Source organism: Canis aureus, chromosome 37 (assembly GCF_053574225.1).
Source record: "Canis aureus isolate CA01 chromosome 37, VMU_Caureus_v.1.0, whole genome shotgun sequence".
Classification (NCBI taxonomy): Eukaryota; Metazoa; Chordata; class Mammalia; order Carnivora; family Canidae; genus Canis; species Canis aureus.
The window spans coordinates 12,428,658-12,451,745 of record NC_135647.1 but is presented as its reverse complement, the minus strand read 5'-3'; the positions used below and the strand labels follow the sequence as shown (position 1 = coordinate 12,451,745).

At 46.0% G+C, this 23,088-nt stretch overlaps 1 protein-coding gene across 2 annotated transcripts; it reads right to left on the bottom strand.

The window, feature by feature from the left end:
• Positions 1-1,677: 1,677 nt before the first annotated feature.
• On the bottom strand, positions 1,678-23,055 carry LOC144306474 (uncharacterized). Of its 2 annotated transcripts, XM_077885880.1 has the most exons (6): positions 22,925-23,055; positions 15,432-15,543; positions 11,439-11,518; positions 9,346-9,411; positions 3,354-3,530; positions 1,678-2,737 (listed from the first exon to the last, which is right to left on the bottom strand). In XM_077885880.1, the coding sequence occupies exons 2-6, from the start codon at positions 15,488-15,490 to the stop codon at positions 2,673-2,675; spliced, it is 447 nt and encodes a 148-aa protein (XP_077742006.1). In that variant the 5' UTR covers positions 15,491-15,543; positions 22,925-23,055; the 3' UTR covers positions 1,678-2,672. The 2 variants fall into 2 exon arrangements, with proteins under 2 accessions (XP_077742006.1, XP_077742007.1); XM_077885881.1 differs by lacking the exons at positions 15,432-15,543; positions 22,925-23,055 and adding an exon at positions 11,795-11,924.
• Positions 23,056-23,088: the final 33 nt, after the last annotated feature.

Below are 23,088 nucleotides of genomic sequence, written 5' to 3'. Positions count from 1 at the left end.
ACTCTAAACTCCTAGAGTTTGGAGTGGCTGGGTGGCTGGGTGGCTCAGTTGGTTAATCATCTGCCTTCCGCACCAGTCATGATCTCAGGGTCCTGACATCAAGCTTCGCATTGGGCTTCTTACTCCTTGGGGAGTCTGCTTCTCCCTCTCCTTCTGCCCCTCCCCCTGCTCATGCTCTCCTTCTATCTTTCTCAAATATATAAATAAAAATCTCAAAAAAATAATAAAAATAAAGTCCTAGAGTTTGCACAAAAGTTCAAGAGTTTGAGAGTCTAAACATAAGCAAAACTCCTCCTGGCAGCCCTTTACCACCTGCCCCATTACAAAACAAAACAAAGCAAAAAGCCCTAAAACTGGGTAATTAAAGGGGAGAGGCATGGAATCAAGATAGGCTTTTTTGTAGGGGGGAAAGTGCTAGAAGATTGTCATATTTCTTGAACTCAGTCTGGAAGCAGAATGTTGACAGTTTGGGCAAAGGAAGAACCTCCAAGGGCAGAAAAGATGAGCTGAGCATGCTTCCTTACAGTTAGGGTCACCATCCTTTGGCTTCAGCACTTGCAAAAGGAAGTAGACATGCTGTGTTTAATCCAACCACCTACCACCGACCGGCTCAAAAAAGGCAGCCTCACAATTTGAAAACCACACCCCACACCCAGTGGGTTTCTTCTCCTGACATACACCATTTGGAGCATCGGACTAAATTTGGGATTTCCTAGCAGAGTCACCCCCTCCTGGCTCCAGCGACTTCATCCATTAAGTAGAGTCTGAGTAAATATAATTACGTGTGATTTAAGATTCCCTTCTTCAAAAGGAACCAACTCATGAAAATTTCATAGAAAGGAAAGATTAAATCAAGGGCCGGATGTTAAAATGTGAAGAATCATAGAAGCAAATGTGTTAAGTGGGAACTTCCTAAAGGGTTTTCACTGTCTCTGGTTATATATTCTACTTATCGCCAAAATCGAGACTCCCAAGCTTCTGTTTTCCTTAGCAGATCTCCCAAACGCTAGAACCAAAGGAAGCAGTGTTCAGTTTGTCCCTTCTGGAAGCTGCTCCGGGCACATTGACCCTTCTCCAGCCCACCTCAAAGCACAGCTAATACTGGGTCAATTCCGAAGGGTCTGGCAGCAACAAAAGGTGTTGACTCGTCCAATGAAAGGCCTACTTAGCCCAGGAACGATGTACAAAGAGATGCTTTTGCCTCTGCTCCTGTTTGCCCAGGGTCCATGCCAGGTCAGACCCTTCACACAAGCCCCTTGTCTCCCCAGGAAAAAAGCAGGGCAAGGCCAGGTGGCAAAGGGCTCATGTTTAGATGTCCACAATCCATCATAATTCCAAAGGGAAAGCAAGAAAAATATGTCACCGATGACTACACCAGGGCAACTGGGCTGCTAGGCAAACAGCCAAGGTGTGCCAAGGGATCGGAGGGGTTTTCTACACTCCAGTAGCTGTGGGAAGATTAACTTTCCTTTTCTGCCTTTCGTCCTTGAGAGTCCTACCCCAGCAACCCTGGCTCACAGAGATCTCCTGAAAGTCGTTTTGCTGATAAGAGTGGATCCTCACCGAGCTCAGGGCTTGTGTACTCTGTTGAAAGGCAAATGATCTAAACATGAAAGACAGATTAGGCAGTTTTTACAGCACAGCCGGCTTCCATGGTTTCTATTTTATCTCCCAGGATTAAAAAAAAAAAAAAAAAAAAAAAACAGAATGCACATTCATATTTTATTTCCTAGAACATGAGTGAACTTTTCAACCATGAGAATCCTTTTTAGGTCAAATAATGTCCTCATGATTGTAATTGTATTTTAATTTTCTTTGATGGAAAAAACACAAAGACAAAGGCTTTTATAAATTATGCAACCCTTTCATAATATATATGGATAATAGTGCAACGGTTTCTACAGATATTTGAAAACTTCTGTAGAAGGCATTATTCATTCACCACCATACCCAGTCTCATGGTTCCCACCCCACCAAAGCCACCCCTCTGTTACCTGTCTCTTCTGTTTTCTTTTGTTTTTAAGACTTCATATATTTATTTGAGGGGGAGGTGGGAGAGAAACAGACCCTCTGCAGAGCAAGGAGCCTGATGCAAGGCTCCATCCTGGGACCCTGAGAGCATGACCTGAACTGAAGGCAGATGCTTAACTGACTGAGCCACGGAGGTGGCCCTCCCTGTCCCCTCTTTTAGGATTAACCTCACAAATTGTCCTAGTGCCAGAGCTCACAAATCCCAGAACTAGGTCTCAGAACAGAGAGAGGTTTAAAGATTATTTCACCCATAATTCATATCTACCAGTCACCTCTTCCCCTCTCCTTAACAGCAGAGACCAGAAGTACAGCAGACAAGAGAAGTACAAGGGAGTGTCTGTCCCAAATGCACATGGCTCCCTAGCACTACTGATGGAGTGATGGCTAAAAGACCTAAGAAACAAAAGGTTTGGGTTTTCAATGTTGGTTTCTCAAGAGAGGAGTGACCAACCAAAATGAGATTCTCCATGTATAACACTAGAAATAGATGCCAATGCCTATTTAAAAAGCCAAACCGTTGAGCCGGATTCTAGCCACCCCTTGAAAGGTGAAATAAGACCAAAAAAATAAAAAATAATTTTTAAAAAACCTTCTTTTCTCCAGAACTCAGCAATCTTTTTGACATCCATCAACACCACATGTTAGCTATTTAAAGAGGTTGACGACGAAGCCTTTTGTCCAGTCTTAAGCAGGCCATCAATTAATACTGAATGAGTGAGTGAAAGAGAAAAAAAAGTAGTCACGGCCACCGGGCAGATGACAACATGGGGATGCCTGAGCCTCTTCACACGGGTTCCAGAGGCCCTGTGTCCCCCTCCCTGTGGCGGGGGACACAGGGCCTCTGGACAAATTAGGTTTGGAGTTTGGGTGAGTGAGGGGCCACGCCTACGCTCACTTCCCATCTTTCACCCAGGCAGGTCCCAAAACACTTGTCAGGCCAAACTGATGGATGGGCCTGGAATGGCCTTGTTTGCCGCCAGGGTGAGGCGCAGCAGCTGTTTCACAGGCCTGCCAGTGACCCTGGTCAGTACTTGCAAGGCAGGAAGCACAGAAGAATAGAGTGTCCACTTAGCGCTACCACAAAGGCAGTGGGAGGAGGAGCTCTCTCCCCTTGCCATCAGGCCAGGGGCTGGCACTCTAATTACACACACCAAGGAGGGAGCAGGGGTAGCACAAGGAAGGGCGGGGAATGGGATCAGGATTGCTCCCTAGCAATCCTGGGTCTTCCCAGTCCTACCCTGGAAGCTGAAGCCCCTGTGCACTGAAGACAGAGATGAGACAACCTCAGTCTTCCTCCCCCCGCCCCACCTCTCCCACCCCACCTTGTGTAACCACATCCCGGTCTCCCCAAGCCTCCTTCCATTGTCCTCTTCTGGGGAGTTCGTGTGCATTGTGTGCTTCCAGGAGAGCCTTGGCACAGCCTGGAACCTCGTCCTGAGCCCCATTCTTCCTGGATGCCCCAGTCACCTGCTTCTTCCACATGGCCCCAGATGCCACCACTGAAAGAAGGAAGAAAGGAGGCAAAATTAAGAGGGGCTCCCACTGCGTCATCCACGGAGCAGACATTTGTTTCACGGGAGTGGCAGAGGGGAGGTCCCATACAGAACTGCTCCTTTTTGGTGGACATTTCCTACTCCCTCTTTATCCACCCATCTGAGCCATATGGCACTCCAGAGCTTTGTGTCTTTCCCAGCCGGGCTGAAGGAAAATGTGGGAGATCGTGGGGTACCAGGAGCTGTGATTTTTTATTGCAGAAGCCAGTAGAAGTGGCCTCCACGTTTTCAAGACCTGAAGCTGTACAATTTTTACAATGCAAAGCATATCCAAGATCATAACTACAAATGAGGTTCTGGATCTTGAAAGAGGCCATGCAAGGGAAGGGCCCCGAATCTTTGGTCTCCTTCACTTCCTGGTCAATCTGCATCTGGAGAGATATAGGTACATGAACCTCTTCTTGAATTTCAGCTTCCTGAAAAGGGGCCAAGTCAATCTGACCCAAAAACAAAGTGGGTGCTAGGGAACCACTCACAGGAGTGAGGAGGAACCACCCTGCAAATCTTTCTTTATTTTGCTTCCTCCCTCCCACTTAAAAGTTACATGAATGGGTGAAGAGATTTGTTGAGTCTGAGCCGGGGACTGCCATCCTGTCATGAGTCCCTGTTGCCTGGTTGGCTCCCGGACCCAGCCCACATGATGAGCTCCCAGCTGGGTGAGGCCGCTGCGAGTGGAGTCACTGGGCCATGCAGGCACTGGGCAAGCACACATCCAGCCCCCACTGCGTGCACTGCTCTGAACTAGGAGCTATTAAAGGGAAACAAAAGCAGAAGTAGAAGTTGTAGTCAGCTCTTTCGTCCATGTGGGAGCAAAACCTCCTGGCCCGGAGACCGTGGAACTTTGCAACATGCAACTTTCCCTCCACATTATGCTGAGCTAATTCAGAGGAAAGAACATAGTTAGGCCCAAAGTGATGTTAGTGCCCAGCATTGGAGCAAACTGTGAGGTGTGGGCCATGTGGAAGGTCATTCTGGGCCCCGATTGCTTCATCTGCGAAATGGAGCTGCAGAAATGAGAGTGTCTGAGGTCCCGTCTCATCCTATGACTCCACAGGATTTCCATCTGGAGATTTGCTGGATTTATCTGAGTCATCACATTCCTCAGTCACCAAGATGGCCCATAGCTCCCTTGTCCAAGCCTCCCAGGTTCCCGCTGCCCTCTGACCCCTCCAGCCTCAGGCAAGACTTCTATCAAACCAAATTACAAGCAAACAATTTTGTAATGAAATGGAAAAACAGCTTCTGGTGTCTCAATTTTCAAAAGGGCATATGGAGACATGATAGAGAGGCAGGGAGGAGGGAATGGGCAAGAAAAAATGCTCAGGAGCCCATGTCTTTCGAGCCCACTTGCCCTGGTGGCACCATAATAGCCTTGTACCAAAAAATATGAAAGCAAAGGAGCCAACGCCGAAAGAGGCCAGTGCCAGGGGAGGGAGGAGGTGTCCGAGCCCTTCTCAGGGAGTGATAACTTTGACCAAACCGCAGAAGCAGCCTCCAGGACAGAGGTGGCCTCAGCTGGCCTCTTTGCTCCAAAATGCAGTCAACTCAGGCGGCTCCCAAGTCCCTAAGGCAAGTCCCCAATTGCTTCTAGAGCGGTGCCTGTACTTCACCCCTGCCCGTAAATCACAGAGCGGGAAGGAGGGCTCCAGCTGATGCTTGCTCACAACTGTACAGTCAGCCTCTCCCAGCAAGACCCCTGTATCTCATGAGCCCCTACCCCCTCCTGCCCTCAGCTTCAGAATGATCCTTCCATTAAAGGGCCCCAGTGGGAATCTTCCTCTCCCACGGCCAGGACGGGTAAAACTATCCCAGCCCTCTTTCTCGGATGTCTCTGGCTCCATCCTCTGCCTCTCTTTCCCCTGCCTCCCACCTATCTGCCTCAAAAAACCCAACTCCTTGCAGAGGGCCCTTCTCGCTTCGGTGCTTAATAAACAAAGAGGTCATGACCCTAGGCTCCTCATGACTAAGTTTTATGCAAATCTGATTTCAGGGGCCAGGATTATGTTGAACCCTATGAAATGGCTGTTATTCAACCATCCAGAAAGAATGACAGTTTCACGAGCTTCTAGCTAATAAAGGATCCTGGTCTTCAAATATTAAAAACGTGTTATCTGTCTTCCTACCCGCTCTTTTCCTAAACAGGACGTATCAATTTGGAGATTGAGGTTGGGGAGGGGGAGTAGCGTTTACCGCTCTCCATAAAGGGCAGTGCTCCGCCTGGAGACGTCTTGGTTGTCCACCATGGGGAACACTGGCATCTAGGGAAGAGAGACCAGCGATGCTGCTCAACGCCCTGCAATGCACAGCACAGGCCCCACGCCCCGGAATGATCCAGCCCCAACGTCAGTAGCAATGCCCAGGTTGAGACCCTGTGGCACCAAGGGTCACTGGGAACCCAGAGCCTCAGCTGTGGGGCTAAGCACAGGACCCTAAAAAATGCAGGTCCCTAGGTAGAGAAGAGGGAGGCAGGTCAGAGCAGCAGCTCCCCCACACCTACCCCACCCCCCCATCCCTCCACCCCCACCCCACCCCCTAGCCCCTGAGTTGGAAATCATTCCCCAGCTCAGCAGTCTCCCTGAGAGCGACTGGCCAGCGGGCCCAGCAGAGTGCAAAGCCCAGCCCAGCAGCGTGCAAAGCCCGGCCCTGCAGCGTGCAAAGCCCAGCCCAGCAGCGTGCAAAGCCCAGCCCTGCAGCGTGCAAAGCCCGGCCCAGCAGCATGCAAAGCTCGCCGCAAGGCTGCTGCAGCCGGGCTGCTCCAACCGCAGGGCAGCCGTCCCGACCAGAAGAGAAAGCTCCCTGGCCAGCTGCGGGGGGGCTCGCTCACCCGGGTTCCTGGAAGAGGTCGCCTGTCACTCTCGGTGATGGGGAAGGGCACTTCTGAGGCCTCCCGCGGCCGATCGCTTACCTCCCCCAGCCGCTGCCCTCTGCCCGGCAAGGGGCTGGGGTGGAGAGAGGCTGGGTAAACACAGCCTGGCCTGCCTGATCCTGAGCTCTGTTCGCCCTTGACCTGCACCCACCTCGGCTGTCCCCGAGCTGCGGGCAGAAAGTCCCCCCGAGGCCGAGGCGCGCTCCCATGTATTTATGAACTTGAACCCAAGGTATAGCCGCAAAAAGTCACCCGCTCAAAGAAATGGAAGGAATGTCGAGAGTCATCTAAACAAGAGCTAAGTCGGAATTTCCAAAAATAACACAGTCGGAATAGTCTGCTCCAGAGAGTCCTAATAAAAGAGATTCTGCAGTCTCCTTGGGAAACCTGCCCCGGGGATCACAGGAACCCCAGAGGTAGGGTCATCTTCCTGCTGCATACCACCCCCCACCTCACCCCCGCTCGGCCTCTCTCATTCCAGCTGCAACTCAACACTCAGCAATAAAATGGGGGATATTCCTGAAAATGAAAACAGGGGACATCTGATCCTCTTCCAATACTTCGCTAGCCCGTTCTCTGCCGTTCGGACCTTAAAACCTGCCTGCCGTTCAACAAATGACACAGAGTGCTGGCAGATGGAGCCGAGAGAGAGGGCTAAATGTATTTTAATGGGACCATGAGGATCATGTCAAAAGGTGAGAAGAAGGCATTCGCCGGCCAAGAAAATAAGCGTGGACTTAAAGGAAAAACAGCATATTCCATCTCTCTGCCCTCTCGCCCCTTTTCTGCTTTCTCTGAGAATCTGATTGTGCAGGAGAGGAGAGTCCCTACATGCACGACAGGCAAGTGCATGCTTTCTTAAGCCAAGCATTGCAGGCAGAAACACATGAAGGCGGAAAGAGGATAGCCCGCTGATATGAGTTAAGCCAAACCGAGATCAGTGCAAATTTCAGACTAAGGCGGATTAAAAAGTTATGACCTTACTTTTAACAAACCGACCAACCATCCATACCTTCAATGCTGGTGTTAATAAATCTTTGTTTTATGCTTCATGATACCAGCTACTAAGCCTTGGGACTACACATAACGGCTCGGAGCAGAACAGAGATCTTCATTTGAACCAAAAACGTTCTGATTACTTTCTCAGACCTTGCTCAACACCACCGAGGGAAAGGGGGGACTTACATGGGCTCCCTGAATCTAATAGGTACAGGTGATTTAGTTATACAGTCCAGGAAAGAGACCGTTCCCAACATTCTCTGCCTCTATCCGGATTTGTGGTCACAAGAGCAAAAGCAGCTGCCCTTCGTAGGGCTTTTTACAGCTTACAAGGCAATTTCACACATGTTTTTTGCAGGAGTTCCTCAAGGGGAAAAGAAAACCCATAATTTAAGTGAGATTATTATTCCCATTTTACAGATAAGGAAAGAATCCAAGAAGAGCCTGTTCCTGATTCACTGGGCTGCCACAGTCATCAGAGCAATACTGTGCAGCCACCAATGCCACCACGAAAGCACAACTTCTACTCCTTCCAGGGTCCAGAGAGGTAGAGCTGTATTTAGAACCCAGACATCCGCCTCTGCTGACAACATCTTTCAATTCCAAAAATATCACATCACCTGCATGCTGATTTACTCCAAAATACTTCATATTAACCATGTGATGTGTGTGTGTGTGTGTGTGTTTGGTGTCATCTAGGAGTGACGGTTAGTTACCATCTGACCATCCCCAACCAAGAGTCCACCAGAGGTACTATAGGAGTACCTGGAAAAACCTGGTGAAAATCCACACAAGAGCATTTGCTATTAGCACGAAAGGTTAAATTTTGTCTTTCTTTTGGTGATGTGTTCAGTGTACAGTATACTGGTTGAGAGAAAAACTGCTCAGGTACTACCACCTGGTATGAATAAGGCATAAAAATCTGGTGAGCCCTACACATGATATGATGAGCACTGGGTGTTATACTCTATGTTAGCAAATTAGATTTAAATAAATTTTATCCAAATGAAAAAAAAAAAAGGTCACAAAGTTCTAACAAAAAAAAAAAAATCTGGCATGGCCTAATCTTAATATTCTAGAAGCAGTGCAGTGGCTCAGCTCTACTTTGGCCTATGTCTCTCTAATCATGGTGGGAGTGGCACTCACCTGACCCTAAAACAGGCAACTGTGTCACTTCAGAGTGAACCTAGGATGTGAGATGTTTGTCTCTGTGCCTGAGCACTGAAACCACCACCTGAGCCACTTTGGGGAACTTGCTAATAAATGTTTGGTCTAAGACCTGGCTTTCACCCTGATGATGAAGCTGACGGGGACAAGCTGTCAAAACTCCACCTGTCGCTAATTGCCAGAGGCTGCGGGCATTGACCAAATAAATCTACCAGTTCCTGAAATGCCACATGGAGCGGTGTGCCTCCACTATTAGGGACCTCCCATGTGCCGATGACAGCCCAGGCTCTGCACGGGATGCAGGGATGAGTAAAACAGGCCCAAACCTGTAAGGCCTGGCTGACCAGGATAAAGATAAGACAGGAGACCAGCAAACTATGCACAGAGCAGAAAGCGAGCAATACCCAAAGAGGAGGGTTAAAAATGTTCACCGAAGAATATAAAAAATAGTGAAAGGGTATAAAGGGGAAAGGAGAAAAAATGAGTGGGAAATATCAGAAAGGGAGACAGAACATGAGAGACTCCTAACTCTGGGAAATGAACAAGGGGTGGTAAAAAGGGAGGTGGGCGGGGGGTGGGGTGACTGAGTGACGGGCACTGAGGGAGGCACTTGATAGGATGAGCACTGGGTGTTATGCTATGTGTTGGCAAATTGAACACCAATAAAAAAATAAATTAATTAATTTTTTCAAAAAATGTTCACCCAAGAGACAGCATGCTTGTCCTTACCAACATTCCTGTCCCCATTGCCCAGCCTGGCACTCCACAGCAAACCACAGGAAGAATGGGCACTGGCTACAAAAGGAAGAAAAAAGAAATTTTTTCGTAAGAAAGGAAATCTTCACTGGGTGTTATTCTGTATGTTGGCAAATTGAACACCAATAAAAAATAAATTTATTATTAAAAATGAAAGAAAGGAAATCTTCTAGCAGCAGAAACTGAGCTCGGAGACAAGAGGGATGCAATTGGAAAAGAACAGGAACAATCTAAGCCACCGTTTGCCTCTCATATTTTATCTTAAATATGATGTCAAATAAAAATTTTGACATGAACAGTGCATTGAAAACCAATGTCATGTGCAGTAAACAGAAGGGAGCCAAGAAAATAAATATTGTGATTGCAATGTGAGGGATTCCAGCAGGATCCCGAAGGCCGAAGGCCGGGAGCCTGGGACTTGCTCCCTCTTTGTTTACCAAGACAGATGAGAATTAGAATGAAGAAGAGAAAGAGGAAGAACACAGAGAGAAAGTAAGAATTGTGGCAGAGAAGTAGTCAAGAACATCTCAGAACCACACAGAGACTCTTTGTCTTAATCAATGTGCATAAAACGGAACAGAAAGGCGATGTTTTCTTGCTCTGCAACCTGATAAATTATTGAAAGCCACGTGTGAGTACTGCCTGCAACCATCTCCTCCTCCTCAGGAAACACCTAGCCTCCCCAGGGCTGTTCCAGGCAGAAAGACCCTAAAATGTCCTCGGAGGAAAGACCAGTCCGCACCCAACACTCAGAGAAGGAGGGTACACCATCACCCACAATAACCACGATAAAGTTTCGCTTTCTTACGAAATGTAACGACTACTTACTTACAAGTGATGACATTTATCCTTTAAAATAAGTATTAAGTCCACTTTAACCCCAGAAATCTCCCTTTAAGATGATCTCAAACCCTCATAGCTGCAAACTGTTTGATAATATGCCAACTGACTCTACGTCAATGGGGGCAGGATACGGGAAGCCCCCATTAAAATCCCATTTTTCAAAATATTAAAATATTTTTCAAAAGCAAGCAATCATCAAGGAGTGGGCACTAGCAGGCGGTTACACAGAACAAATCCATTAGGAAAAGTTGGCAGAATGAGGACAAAAGCTTACCTTCTGGGCATGGCCTGTGGCAGAACCAATAGCAGATCAAGACTTACCCCCCAGAGGTACCTGTCCACAGAAACTTAGCACTCGTGAAGGCTTAATAAGGGAAACTTCCGGTCACCCTCTGGTCACCACATAGAGTGCTGAGCCAAGGAACTTCAGGTCGGCGGAAACATCCAGAAAGTCAGGTTTGCCTCAGATAAACTCCTAACATACTAAACAGGCATACAACCTGCCCCATGCCCCATCTTACACTCACAACTCAAGACCCGTACTTGGAGACTCAACCCTTCCCTCCAAAATGCCCCTCACCCTCTTCAAAACCCCGTCACCCCCTTGACAGAGCTCAGCTGAAGCCCTGGCATCACTGGCACACATATTGGTCAGGACCACTTGTATTTAAATGCTACTACGAAGTAACAGATCAGTGTCTATTCACCACAACTTCTTGGCAGGGCCACTAGGAGCCAGGGGCGTGTTCGGGGCTGGATGGTGTCCTCAAGGCCTACCAAGCTGTAGGCCTCAATAAAGACACACAGGTAAAGGGACATAGAATAAGCCAGTGTCATAAACATTATTTTGGGCTCAAGCCATTTGCATTCCTGAAATCTCTTATCCTCCTAAAAGCACGGCCTCCCAAAAAAACCTCAGTTGTCGTAAATCCCCTCCCTTGGAGCAACTGGAATCTTCTCTTCTTGCAGATGAGAAGTCGGCACTCAGACAGATGTTGTCATGAACTCTCATATCTCCCATCTATTGCCCTCGGGGTTCATTTATCTTTCCAGAAAGTCACTTGTTTTTCCATAGGTGACCTTCCTCCCCTTCCCCTTCCAAGAAGTCACTTCTCCTCCCAGAAGCCCCTCTCTGTCCCTGCCTGTCCTCTGCCCAGATGACATGTAAGCCCAAATTCTGACCACTCCTTGAGCCACATCTCTTCATGAATTCCCATGCTTACCTATGTCATTAAATCTGAGTTCTTTCCTCTTGCGGATGTGTCTTTTGTCAGGTTCGCTTGCAAACCTCCAAATGCTAAACCTAACAGGGGCAGAAAGAAAGTTTTTCTCCCTCACCAGAGGCAGTAACAGCGCAGGACGGTTGATACCAGGAAGGCCAGGACACCCCCACCCCCACCCCCGGGAGGATGTCTGGGAGGATGCAGCCGGTCACAGCACCTTCTAGTAACTTCAGGCCCCCACAGAGGCTTCTGGGACCCACAACCTTAGCTCAATACAGGCAGCGGAGAATGGAGATAACAGAGGGAAATGGCTCCCCTAGAACACAACAGACAAAATGTTGGGACGCCCTCTTTACCCTGAGAGGTGGTGCCATCCATTCATCTCAGAGGCACATACCACCAGGCAGCCCAGCGGGCTACTTGTCCAGAGCTTCCCAGAGAATTTCCACTCTCAGCCTGGCAGGCCAACACCTTTGCCAGCATGGGTTTCATAGACCTTAACAAAGAAAAAATAAATAAAACAGAAGAGGCCACATGCATGCCCTCCCACCCAGGGTAGGAAGAGTGGAAGCTCTTTCTTCTCTCTATGCCAAAATTTGTTTTGCAGGGAGAAGCTTCTTTTCACCAAGCCTCCAGGCTCTTTACCAGCCAGGGTCAAACAAAGAAGCTTAGAGAACCACAGAACAAATAAACCAAAACAGCCCACGGAGAGCAAGGACAGAAAAGTCCCCTGGTGGCAAATGGAGCCAACTTTCACCCAGCCTGTGTGCTCCAGGCCAGCCCAGCACAGCCCTGGGGAAGCCCACTCTCGAGGACAGCTCTGTCTCCTCTTCATCAGCCCCCACATCAGTGGCACCGTCGTGTATCAGGCTAAAGAATCCATCCAGAGAACTTGGGGTTTTTTCCCCCCACTCCTTCTTAAAATTATTAACATCCACTTAAATGGAAGGGGAGGGAGTGGGGTGTAGCGCTTGCCCTCTTTTCAAATGGCTTGTGAGGGGAGTATTGCTTATCACAACAGGTGCACCGACCACTCACAAAAAACAGAGGCAGTGTGGAGCTGAAAGGCTAGGAAATTGCTTGTTCTCTTTGTCAGCTGCTCCTAGAGGCCTTGCAAAGCCTGCTTAGGAGAGAGATATTGTGTCTCTTTTTCAAAAAAATAAAAATAAAAATAAAAAACGTGGGGGGAGGCGGGCAGGAGAAAGGTCTAATGTTGCCAAGGGCTAAGAGAAGGAGAGAACAGTGTTGGGGTTTGGAATGGGCAAGGTGGGGGAGGGCTTGGTGTTTTGAGGCAATTTTGGAAAGGCAATGGGTCCTGGTGGCTCGATTTAAAAAAAAGCTCTGTCCCAAACTTTCTGGAATGCTCTGGCAGCGTTTCCTCACCCCTACAGCAGGATGGAGGGAGAAACAAAAAATGACACCCAGCCTGGCTAAAACACACACCAGGTGGACCAGAGAAGGGCCATATGTGTAGACGATGTATACTATATCATCATATATTATGTATATTAAATAAAATGAAAGAAAACGTGTTGCTCAGAAGCTGCCTTGTACAGCAGGCAAGACAGAGCTGATTTAGTCACTCCTCAGGAGAGAAAATGTCTTCAAAGCTATACTCTTCAGCCACACAGTTGTCTGTGTGGTATTGGCCGAATGATCTCCAGCTTCCGAGTTTCAGACTCTTCTAGCATCCTTATCCTGTGCTCCCCAAAACCCGATACATTGAGGGGACTGGGCTGCTCTCCCCCAAGCCAAGGCCACACTGATCTAAGATCTGTAAGATATGGATAAATTGAACTGTCTTCCCCATGGGAAAGCTGTCATTATCATCTGAAAGAAGATTACTTGTTTTGCTTAAAAATAAAGATAAGACACCCGAGATAATGGCCTAAGAATCTGTCCCCATTGCCCCAAGTAAGTGAGCAGAAGACAGAGCCACAAGGCACGAAGCCATTGGGTTTTTTAAAGACCTGCAATGAGTCTGCAATGAAAAGAAATGATGTTGATCTGAATGTAGGACTTTGGAAAGACAACCGTGGTCGATCAGATCATGGAGCTAAAGGGGAAAGTAGCAGAACGGTGAGGCTGGATCCCATTTTTGTTACAATAGATGGACCTTTTTAACTTTAAAACCATGCCAGAAATCTGAGAATCAAAACCATCTACCCCTACACATAACTTTGGAAACTGAGGTTTAAGGCTACACATACACCCCCAGCAGCCCGCATCTAGCAGTCTCCATTCACAGGCCTCTACTCTTCTATTGTCTCCATTAGTTTGACTTCATGATTCCAGAACATTCTAGTCAGAAACTTCCTCAAAAGCCCATTAACTTTTCAATGAAAAACAGATTATGTAACCCCTAAAATTTCACTTCAAAACCTTCACCTGGTGTTTTCCACCAACCCTGGACTGTGGGGTCGTGATCCTTACCCAATATTTAATCAGGTACTGTGCTGAAAGACATCCCTTCAATGAGATTTCCAATTCTACACCTGCCATTCCGTCTGGAGACACTGCCAAAGCTCTAAATGGTGTTTCCCCTACTACGGGAAACACAAGTTGTGTTGGTGGCACTTGGGAAGCCTGTGTGCAACAGAAGGAATCCAGAATATAGCACTGGCAAGAGTTTCTTTCTTTCTTTCTTTCTTTTCTTTCTTTCTTTCTTTCTTTCTTTCTTTCTTTCTTTCTTTCTTTCTTTCTTTCTTTCTTCTTTTTTTCCCACCCCACCCCTTATTTTTCCCCTAAATCCCCCTTATCTTCCTAAAAGCAGAACCTCCCAAAAGAATTCAACTACCATAAATCTCTTCCTCCGGAGTTTTGCAAGCAGCAAAAATTGACTCCTATCACTGGAGACAAGAAGCCTGGCACTGGGATAAGGAATTGCCTAAACAGACATCACAAAGCTATCCTATCTCCCATCTATTCTCTTAAGGATCCTTTTATCTTTCCTAAAAGTCATTTGTTTTCACATTAGTACCTTTCTCCTATTAAGACAGTACATAAGCCCCAAATTATAACTGCCATCCTGAATCACATTCTTCAGTGAAGGTCCACTTAGGTATGTGAATAAAAATCTGTGTTTTCACTCATTATTCTGTCTTTTGCCAATTTAATTTGTAGGCTCCCAAATAAAAAAACTAAGAGGCTAAAGGACAAGTTTTTTTTTTTTCCCCATGACATGACAAATCAAAGAAAGGACTTAGGCAGAAAAAGCCACTATCCATGATGAAAGTTAGTAGGATGCTAATATATATTGACTCACAAAAGTCAAAGTTAAGGAACTTTTACTGAAAACAGTAAACCCTTGATATTCAAATGGGATATAGACCCAGATCTGAATCCCCAGTTATAATCCCCAGTTATAATTCTCTATGAAACTCCCACTATCTGCTTAAGAACTATATTCCTTTCACCTCCTCACTACTCAGTGGCATTAGCAGGTATATTTCTTTCTAGAGGCTTTTTAAAAAGTTAATAGACTTTATTTTTCAGAACAGTTTTAGATTTATAGAAAAACTGAACAAATGGTACAAAGGATTCCATAAAAGCTCCACCCTCACCCCCTACATAGTTTCCCTTATTATTAACATCCTGCATTAGTGTGGTCCATTTGTTACAATTAATGAACCAAGGGACTCCCGGGTGGCTCAGCGGTTGAGCATCTGCCTTTGGCTCAGGTCGCAATCCCAGGGTCCTGGGATCAAGTCCCACATCGGGCTCCCCACAGGGAGCCTGCTTCTCCCCCTGCCTATGTCTGTCTGTCTATCTCTCTCTCATGAATAAATAAATTTTTTAAATCTTAAAAAAAAAAAAAAACATAAACCAAGACTGAGACATTCTTGTTAACTAAAGTCTATACTTTTTCCAGATTTCCTTAGTTTTCACCAAATGCCCTTTCTCTGTTGCAGGATCCCATCCAGGGAACCACATTACATCTACTTGTCATGTCTCCTTAGGCTCCTCTGGGCTGTGACAATTTCCCAGACTTACCTTGTTTTTGATGACCTTGATAGTTTTGAAGAGGACTGGTCGGATACTTTGTAAGACATCCTTTCATTGGAATCTGTCTGTTTTTCTCAAGATTAGACTAGAATTATGAGTTCTGAAGAGGAAGATCACAGAGGTGAAGTGCCATTTTCATCATACCGTATCATGGTATGTACTCTCAACGAGACTTATCACTATATGTGTTAACCTTGATCGTCTGACTACAGTGGTGTTTGCCAGGTTTCTCCACTTTATCATTTTTTTAAAGGCTTTTTAATCTATTAATTTGAGAGAGAGAAAGAGAGAGAGAGAGAGCATGAGCAGGGGCAGAGGGAGAGGGAGAAGTAGATTCTCCACTGAGCAGGGAGCCCAATGCTGGGGTCCATCCCAGGACCCTGGGGTCATGACCTGAGCTGAAGGCAGATGCTCAACTGACTGAGCCACCCAGGCGCCCCCGATTTCTCCACTTTAAAGTTCTTCTTTGTTCTCCCTTCTCTGTACTCTGTTCTTTGGATGGAAGTCACTATGTACAGCCACGTAAGGAAGTAAGGATTAAATAAAACAACTCTTCCTCAAGGGCAGAATATTTATAAGAATTATTTGGGATTTTCTGCATAGAAGATTAGTCCCTTTTCCCTTGTTCATTGATTTATTTAATCATCTATTTATATGCATATGGACTCATGGATATTTACTGTATACTTTGGATTATAATCCAATACTACTTTATTTATCTTGTGACTCAAACTATTGTAGCTTTAGCCATGAAGCCTCTTTCAGCTGGCTCCTATGTCCCTTTGACACCCGTCCCCCCAATGTTTGGGGGGATTAGGGCTTGGTTTGGTTTTGCACTTCCTTACTGGCACTACAAGATGCTCCTGGTTCACCTGGCATATTTTCTGCCCCAGCCCTAGGATCAGCCATTTCTCCAAGGAGCTGAGAGGCCATCTTTCACAAAGAAATTGAGTTTCTATCACAAGACATTCGAGTGTTAGGCAAGACTAGCAGAAAGCAGAGCCAAATGGAGAGGCAGACGAAAGCAGAGGGGGTCACCCTCCTTAGGACTACTTCTTGCTGCCCATAACCCCCACCCCCGGCCAGATGACAAACATGAGTCAAGTTCATGCCTCAATTTTTATCTTAAAATATTTCATCATTTTTCTGATAAATGCCCTTCACAGAATTATTTTTAAGTTTTGTGCCCCAGTAAAATTACAACATAGGTGACATGTCGTGCACGGTCCTTCTAGAATTATTATCATGCAACCCCAGCTGTTCCAACCTGCTTCTGTGTTCTATATCCTGCTGTGAGTCAACGTTTTCAGTCTTGAGGGCAGCACCGTGCCGCACCTATAACCAGTTGTTCTGGATATTCCCCTTTACTCATTTATCCCATCTCCAAGTTCAAAGCTACTTTCCCAATTGGTGGGTTTTTAACTTTTATAGTAAGGAGTCCTTTTCTCATATAAAATTACCATACAGAGAACTATAACACATGGAAGTGATCAAAAGTGCTATTTTATTAATAGACATGTCTTACAAACTCAATGATATTTACCTGAAATAAAACCAGTAAGAACAACAGTGCTTGGATGCACATAACATTTTTAAATGGGGAGCTATGGAAAACAGTGGTAATTCTGTATTGACCTTATCATCCAGTTTATTTCTGTATTTTGTCTTAGTGCGAAACCTCAAGAAAATTTTGTTTAACAAAAGTTTGCTTAAAACAGACAGCATTTGCACTATTTTGCAGTCCATCTTAGAGTCTCGAGATAATCTCCAATTAAGTAGAAGATGCAAAAGAAGCTGCATTATAAAGTCAATGCAAAAATGCATTAATTTCATAGCAAATGGTAACATCTTGGTAATGTCCAAATATTTAATATTTGGTATTGTGTATATAGATTTATAGCAGGTATTTTTAATAGTTTAAACTATTTTTAAACAAAATGTTACCAACATTTATGGAACCCTTTACATGCCATCCCAGCGTATAAAGTTTGTGTGTGTGTTGGGGAGGGGGGTGCGCCTGGCTGGTTCAGTCAGTGGAACATGAGACTCTTGAGATTATTTTTTTAAAAAAATGTTTGTGAAACCTTGCTAGCACCTGGACAGTGCTATTTTCTATAAGTCCCTCCCCTTGCAGATAAGTAACTTATTTAACTATGCTATTATTAATTTTCTTGACTTGCGATTATATAGCCCATTTCCTCTGGGAAATTAGGGGACAGAATTTTTGCTGAAGAGTTAACGGCTGATGTCCAACACTTGGCTTCCTAATTACGTATTTTAATAAAGGCCCTTGAATTTTTAAAGAAAGCCTAATGGAAGAATTTTAGACAGGAGGGCATATAGTGGGAGACATTTTTCAGAAGACAAGCTTTCCCCTATTTTGAGAGTATACAAAGCCAGTCATATTATAACAGATAATTCAGAAATACAGTACTTACTGTAACACGGGCACTACTCCAGATTGTTGGCATTCGCCTCTACAAACTCAATCAAATCATCATAACAAACCTATGAGGTAGGTATCACTGTATCTCCATTTCACAGATTAGAAACTGAGACCCAGAGAGGTTAAAAAACTTTTCCCAGGGTTCACAGCTTATAACTGACAACACTAGGATTTAAACCCAGCCACTTTGGCTCCAGAATCCATGATCTTAAACAACACACTGCCCCAGGATACCGTATCTTCTGGAATCGGTGGACCTGTATGGTACTTCTTATTCTACAAACATTCCTGTTTAGAGTGCCTGTTTGCAGCCACGTTCTGCAGAGAAGTTCATGTTACAAACGTGCTCAAAGCCTCTACAATGCCTCCTTTGCAACCTAAAACCTCCCTTCCGTAGCTCACACACATCAGCCACAGGAGTCTGGGGGCCGCTACACACCACACTCCTCACTTGGCTCTCCTGCCTCTATGTGTTTGCAGAAGCTGCTACTAACAAGCCTTTCCTCTCCTAAGACCCTGGTCAAATTTTTCTAGAAGGCTCAGCCCCAATCCTATCTTCTCCATAGAGCCTCCAGAGCCTCTGAATGAAATTTCTCTCTCATTCCCCTGTATTTATGCATCCTCTCTCTGTGCTTCTCTTACTGCAGCTCTCACAGATGGTAAGCCTCTGAAGAAAACCTACAATAGGTCTTTTCATCTTCTCTGTCTCCAGTACTCACACTTAATACAGCATATATAAAATATATTATTATATGCATCTATGTATGTATTCTATTCACACATATGTAAAAATATAACACTTTAATATAATGAGTTCTCTAAAAATGTCGGTTGAAAGGCATAAGCAACAAATAGTGGGTGCCCACTGGGAGCCTAACTGTATCATTGAGGAAATGCAGTTCCTGTTTTCTGGGAGCTTATGGTCTAATTGTAGAGACACCAGACAAAAGAACAACCGCAAATTATGCTGATAGGCAGATAGTGAAATGGGGTGGAAACACAGCAACTAGACATCCGAAGAGCCAAAATTTAGTCCTGGCCTCAACACCACCTATGTGAACTTGGACGAATAGTTGCACTTTTCTGAGCCTCGATGCCATCCTCATAGAAAAAGAAGGATCGATGGTGTTAACATTCCTTCAGTGAATCCTTGAGCAGATTGGTGATCGCCAAGAATGTTTTCTGAAGGAGTGCATCCTGCAAAGGAGATGCGGCAAATTGGAACTCATGGAATGAGGGGACCCCTCTCTATACCAAGAGAGAAGAAGCAATCAACCACAATCACTAGCAAAATCAATAAAATTCAGAAGAGGAGTCAGGAAAGTCTCAAAGTGACACAGAGGGTTGTCATGCCAGATCGAGTCAAGAGGGGAAGCTCTGAAGGGAGCCCAGAAGGGGAGCTAGGAAGGAAGAGATGGTTAGAGCTTACCCATCCATGAATCTGGCCACAGCCACACCATCATTACAATGACACGCTCCAGCACAGCAGCAAGAGAGCCAGGCCTGCCCCTCACTTAGACCGAAATCTCCCAGAACCATCCAACAATTTTCTCTGTGATTCTCTGAATACTGAGCAACATTCTAATGACTAGGTTTGCTCTCCAGCTTCTGGTGTAATGAGACAGAGAAAATTTTCCTCCTTTAGCAGCTGGAATGAGACTTCCTCTGGGGGAGAGTCCTAGATTTACCAGGAAGAAATCCATTGATTAACCACATGGGTTGAGGAATAAAATCCCAAGCAATAAATAATAATGCTGATCTGCCTTCTAAGGAAGCTGGGTCCTCACACCGTAGTGGCCTTCATTTTGTGAGCATTTCAATGAGTTTAGGTCTATAAACTTGACTAGGACTTTGGTCACAATTGAATTGCTCTATATGATGAAAATGGGAAGAATTTGAGAATTACAGGAAAATCAGGGTAGGAGGCTGGGGAAAGCAGCCAGAGATGCTGAGCCCTGGGTGGATTAAAGAGACTTTGGGGAGGAGTGCCTGGATGTTCAGTCGGTAGAGCATTCAACTTTTAATTTTTTTTTTTTTTTTAGCATGCAATTCTTGATCTCAGGGTTGTGAGTTTGAGCCACACATTGAGTATAGAGATTACTTTTTTAAAAATTAAAAGTTTAAATAAAAGTCTTCGGAGAAAATATTTAATGGGAATTTTAAGTTGTTTGACGTGGAGTACGTGATTTGTCTCATCTCCCAATCAAGAATGTTGTTGCTGCTATTTTAAAGAATCCCAAGGAGGTTCTAAACTCTGCACACAGCTTGGTGCAGAGATGCCATATGGAGTCATACAATTCAGAGCAGAGGGGCCAGTGGGCCAGGAGGGGCCAATTTCACCAGGAGGCAGAGGCAGGAAGCCCTGAGTGATCTTCGCAAGTACAAGCTCATCACAAAATAGCACCTCAGCTTTCTGTGACGTAAGCCACCTTGCTGGGAGTTAGATTAGGTTGCATCAGCACCTCAGAGAATGATCACCCCCGGTGCAATCCTGAAACAAGGTTTCTCAACTCACCCAGCTGGGGAACAGAGAAAGTCAATGTGTTTACCACCTGTGGTGCAGTGCAGCCTTAGTAGGTATCACCTGAAAGACGCCAGGGACCCACAGGCTTGTCAACGGATGTCACACTCAGACCTCCTCAGTCCTGATCTCTGTAAATCCAACCATAGGCTGATGGGAGACTGTAACTGACCTCCACGACACCCAATTCAAAGCTTTCGTGTTCCAGGGAGCCTGGTGGCTCAGCCGGTTAAGCGTCTGAGTCTTGATTTCGGCTCAGGTCATTTTCTCAGGGTGATGGGATCAAGCCCCATGTCAAACTCCGCAGTGGATGTGGAGCCTGCTTGGGATTCTCTCTCTCCCTCTCCCTCTGACCCTCCCTTCCTGCTCGCTCTCCCACACTCTCTCTCAAAAAAAAAAAGAAAAGAAAAGAAGAAAAGAAAAAAAGAAAAGAAAAGAAAAGAAAAGAAAAAAGAAAAGAAAAGAAAAGAAAAGAAAAGAAAAGAAAAGAAAAGAAAAGAAAAGAAAAGAAAAGAAAAGAAAAGAAAAAAGAAAAAGAAAACCCTGTTCCATCTTATTCAGAGCAAGCAACTGCCTGCAGCTTTCTAACTGGTACTAGATGGATTAATTCAACAACGCCCCACTGGCACAATCAGCAGAAAAGGAGAATGAACATTCAAAAAAATGGGCAGCATATCCCCAGAAGTCACCTCAGAATCCAGAGGTGGATTCTGCTCTCTTGTTCTGCACGTAGGTGAGAACATCACAGAAAGGAAGGCAGAGGAAGAGAGGAGAGCTGAAGGGACACCTGGGTGGCTCAGTGGTTGAGCATCGGGTCATCAGTCTGGGGTCCTGGGATCGAGTCCTGCACTGGGCTCCCAACAGGGAGCCTGCTTCTCCCTCTGTGTATGTCTCTACCTCTCTCTGTCTCTCATGAATAAATAAAATCTTTAAAAAGAGAGAGAGCTGGAAAACCCCCACCAGCACACACCCACATCCTGTCCTGCCTCAATCACTAATTACTTTGATTCAGCAACATGGCACACAGTGGGGAGAAAAGGCCAAGGGATGACTAGAGACCCTGGACACCACAGAAGATTTCCACATCTGGCTTTGGGCATCCCTTTGGTGAGAGGGATGACGGCACCTGCTCAGGCTGGTGACAGTGGCCACTGTGAAGAGAAGAGCCAACTTCAAGGAAATGCAACAGGAAAGAGAGAGGGAACCCATCAGTCAAACCATCCCCAGCGAGGATCAGCAGATACTGCTTTCCTGAGCAGACACCATCCCCTGCCCAAAAGCCAGCAGCCCGTCTTAAATGCAAGTCATGATAATGTGGACCAGGTGTTTCAACTTCCTACCATGATGGCTGGCAAGACCATCAATGGAGACTCATAATGGCAACAACATCTGAAGTGCATCTGTGTTTAAACACAGAACAGGCAAGCTTTTCTTTCTTCTCCAAGTAGGTGTCTGTTCTGCATTTACGTGGCGATAGCATCTCAGAGACTAGGGACGACAAGCCCTTCTGGAGCAGCTCCTCCAGCCTTGAGAGTAACACTGGTGTTTTCTTTTTGTGATTGTTGTTTGTTTTGAGGAAAAGAACACCCTGATGAGGGGAGATGTTGCTTCAGCAAGGCAACTGGCATCTTCAGTGTAGGAGCTGTGGATGCCCAGAGGTGATCCCCAGACAAACATAAAAGCTACGAACTTAGAAGTGCCAAAAATCATCTGCCCTTCATCCATCCTCTCTGGCTGCCAGGCTGCCCTTGTCCATGAAAAGGGCCCCTTGCAAACGTCCTCAGGGACACAGGCAACATTTTTCAAAAAGCAAGACGCTGGAATCCAATAAAAATCCATTCCCTTTCCGAGAAACATGTCCAGTCATCCGAGTGGAGGTTCCAAACAGATTCTTCAAAGTTGGCTTCTCAGGAAGGAGGTGAGGTTGTCCTAAGAATTCAGCAGCGATTCACAGCTGCTCACATAACTCAGCTAAGGTACCGCTGAGCCTCCCAGGGATGCGAACTGGGAACTGGAAAGTAGAGCCACACGTTCTCAGCTGCTCTTGGGCTCTTTCTAGTTCTCTGTCTTTCCTTTTCTGCTCTCCTGTTTTGTTTTGTTGTGAATTTATGTATTTATGAAAGTAATCTCTACCACCAACGTGGGGCTTGAACTCACAACCAGGAGACTAAGAGTCACATGCTCTTCTGACTGAGCCAGCCAGGTGACCCCTACTCTTCTGTTTTCTCTCTAAACAAGTCTCCTCCACCCATTCATCATGGTCCTAATCCAGAATGCCGAGCCCAGCCTGCATCTCCACAACCTCCCAGGCCTTGGGCCCACTGCCTACTATAATAGCTCAGCATCAAGTTCCAGGAGATGACCTGACTCTGGTACCAAGTTCATTGTTTGGACCAAGCCATACAAGTCATAGGTGGCAGGGATGCATCAGCCAAGTCCTCCTCCACCCCCAAGGTCCCAGACAGGGAGGGCCTTTGCACCCCCAAGGTCCCAAGTAGGGAAGGCCTCCTATACCTTATGGTTCCAGGTGGGGAAGGCCTCCTAGGAAGAGGAAAGCATCACGGTGAGCAAGCCCCTCATTTTTATTTCCCCACTCCCCTATGTATAAAATCAGGATGATGATATCTTGTCACTAGTTACCAGCCCCACTGGCAGGACCACAGGACATAAGGTTGGGT

What these genes read in the sequence shown, in the direction of transcription:
- LOC144306474 (XM_077885880.1), bottom strand. Translation starts at nt 15,490, where the DNA reads ATGTCTTACAAAGTATCCGACCAGTCCTCTTCAAAACTATCAAGGTCA. An exon ending in CAATGGGGACAGGAATGTTG is followed by an intron (nt 3,531 to 9,345) that starts GTAAGGACAAGC and finishes TCCTTCTTTCAG; the next exon opens with TGGTGGCATCTGGGGCCATG. An exon ending in CCGGGATGTGGTTACACAAG is followed by an intron (nt 2,738 to 3,353) that starts GTGGGGTGGGAG and finishes TCACTCATTCAG; the next exon opens with TATTAATTGATGGCCTGCTT.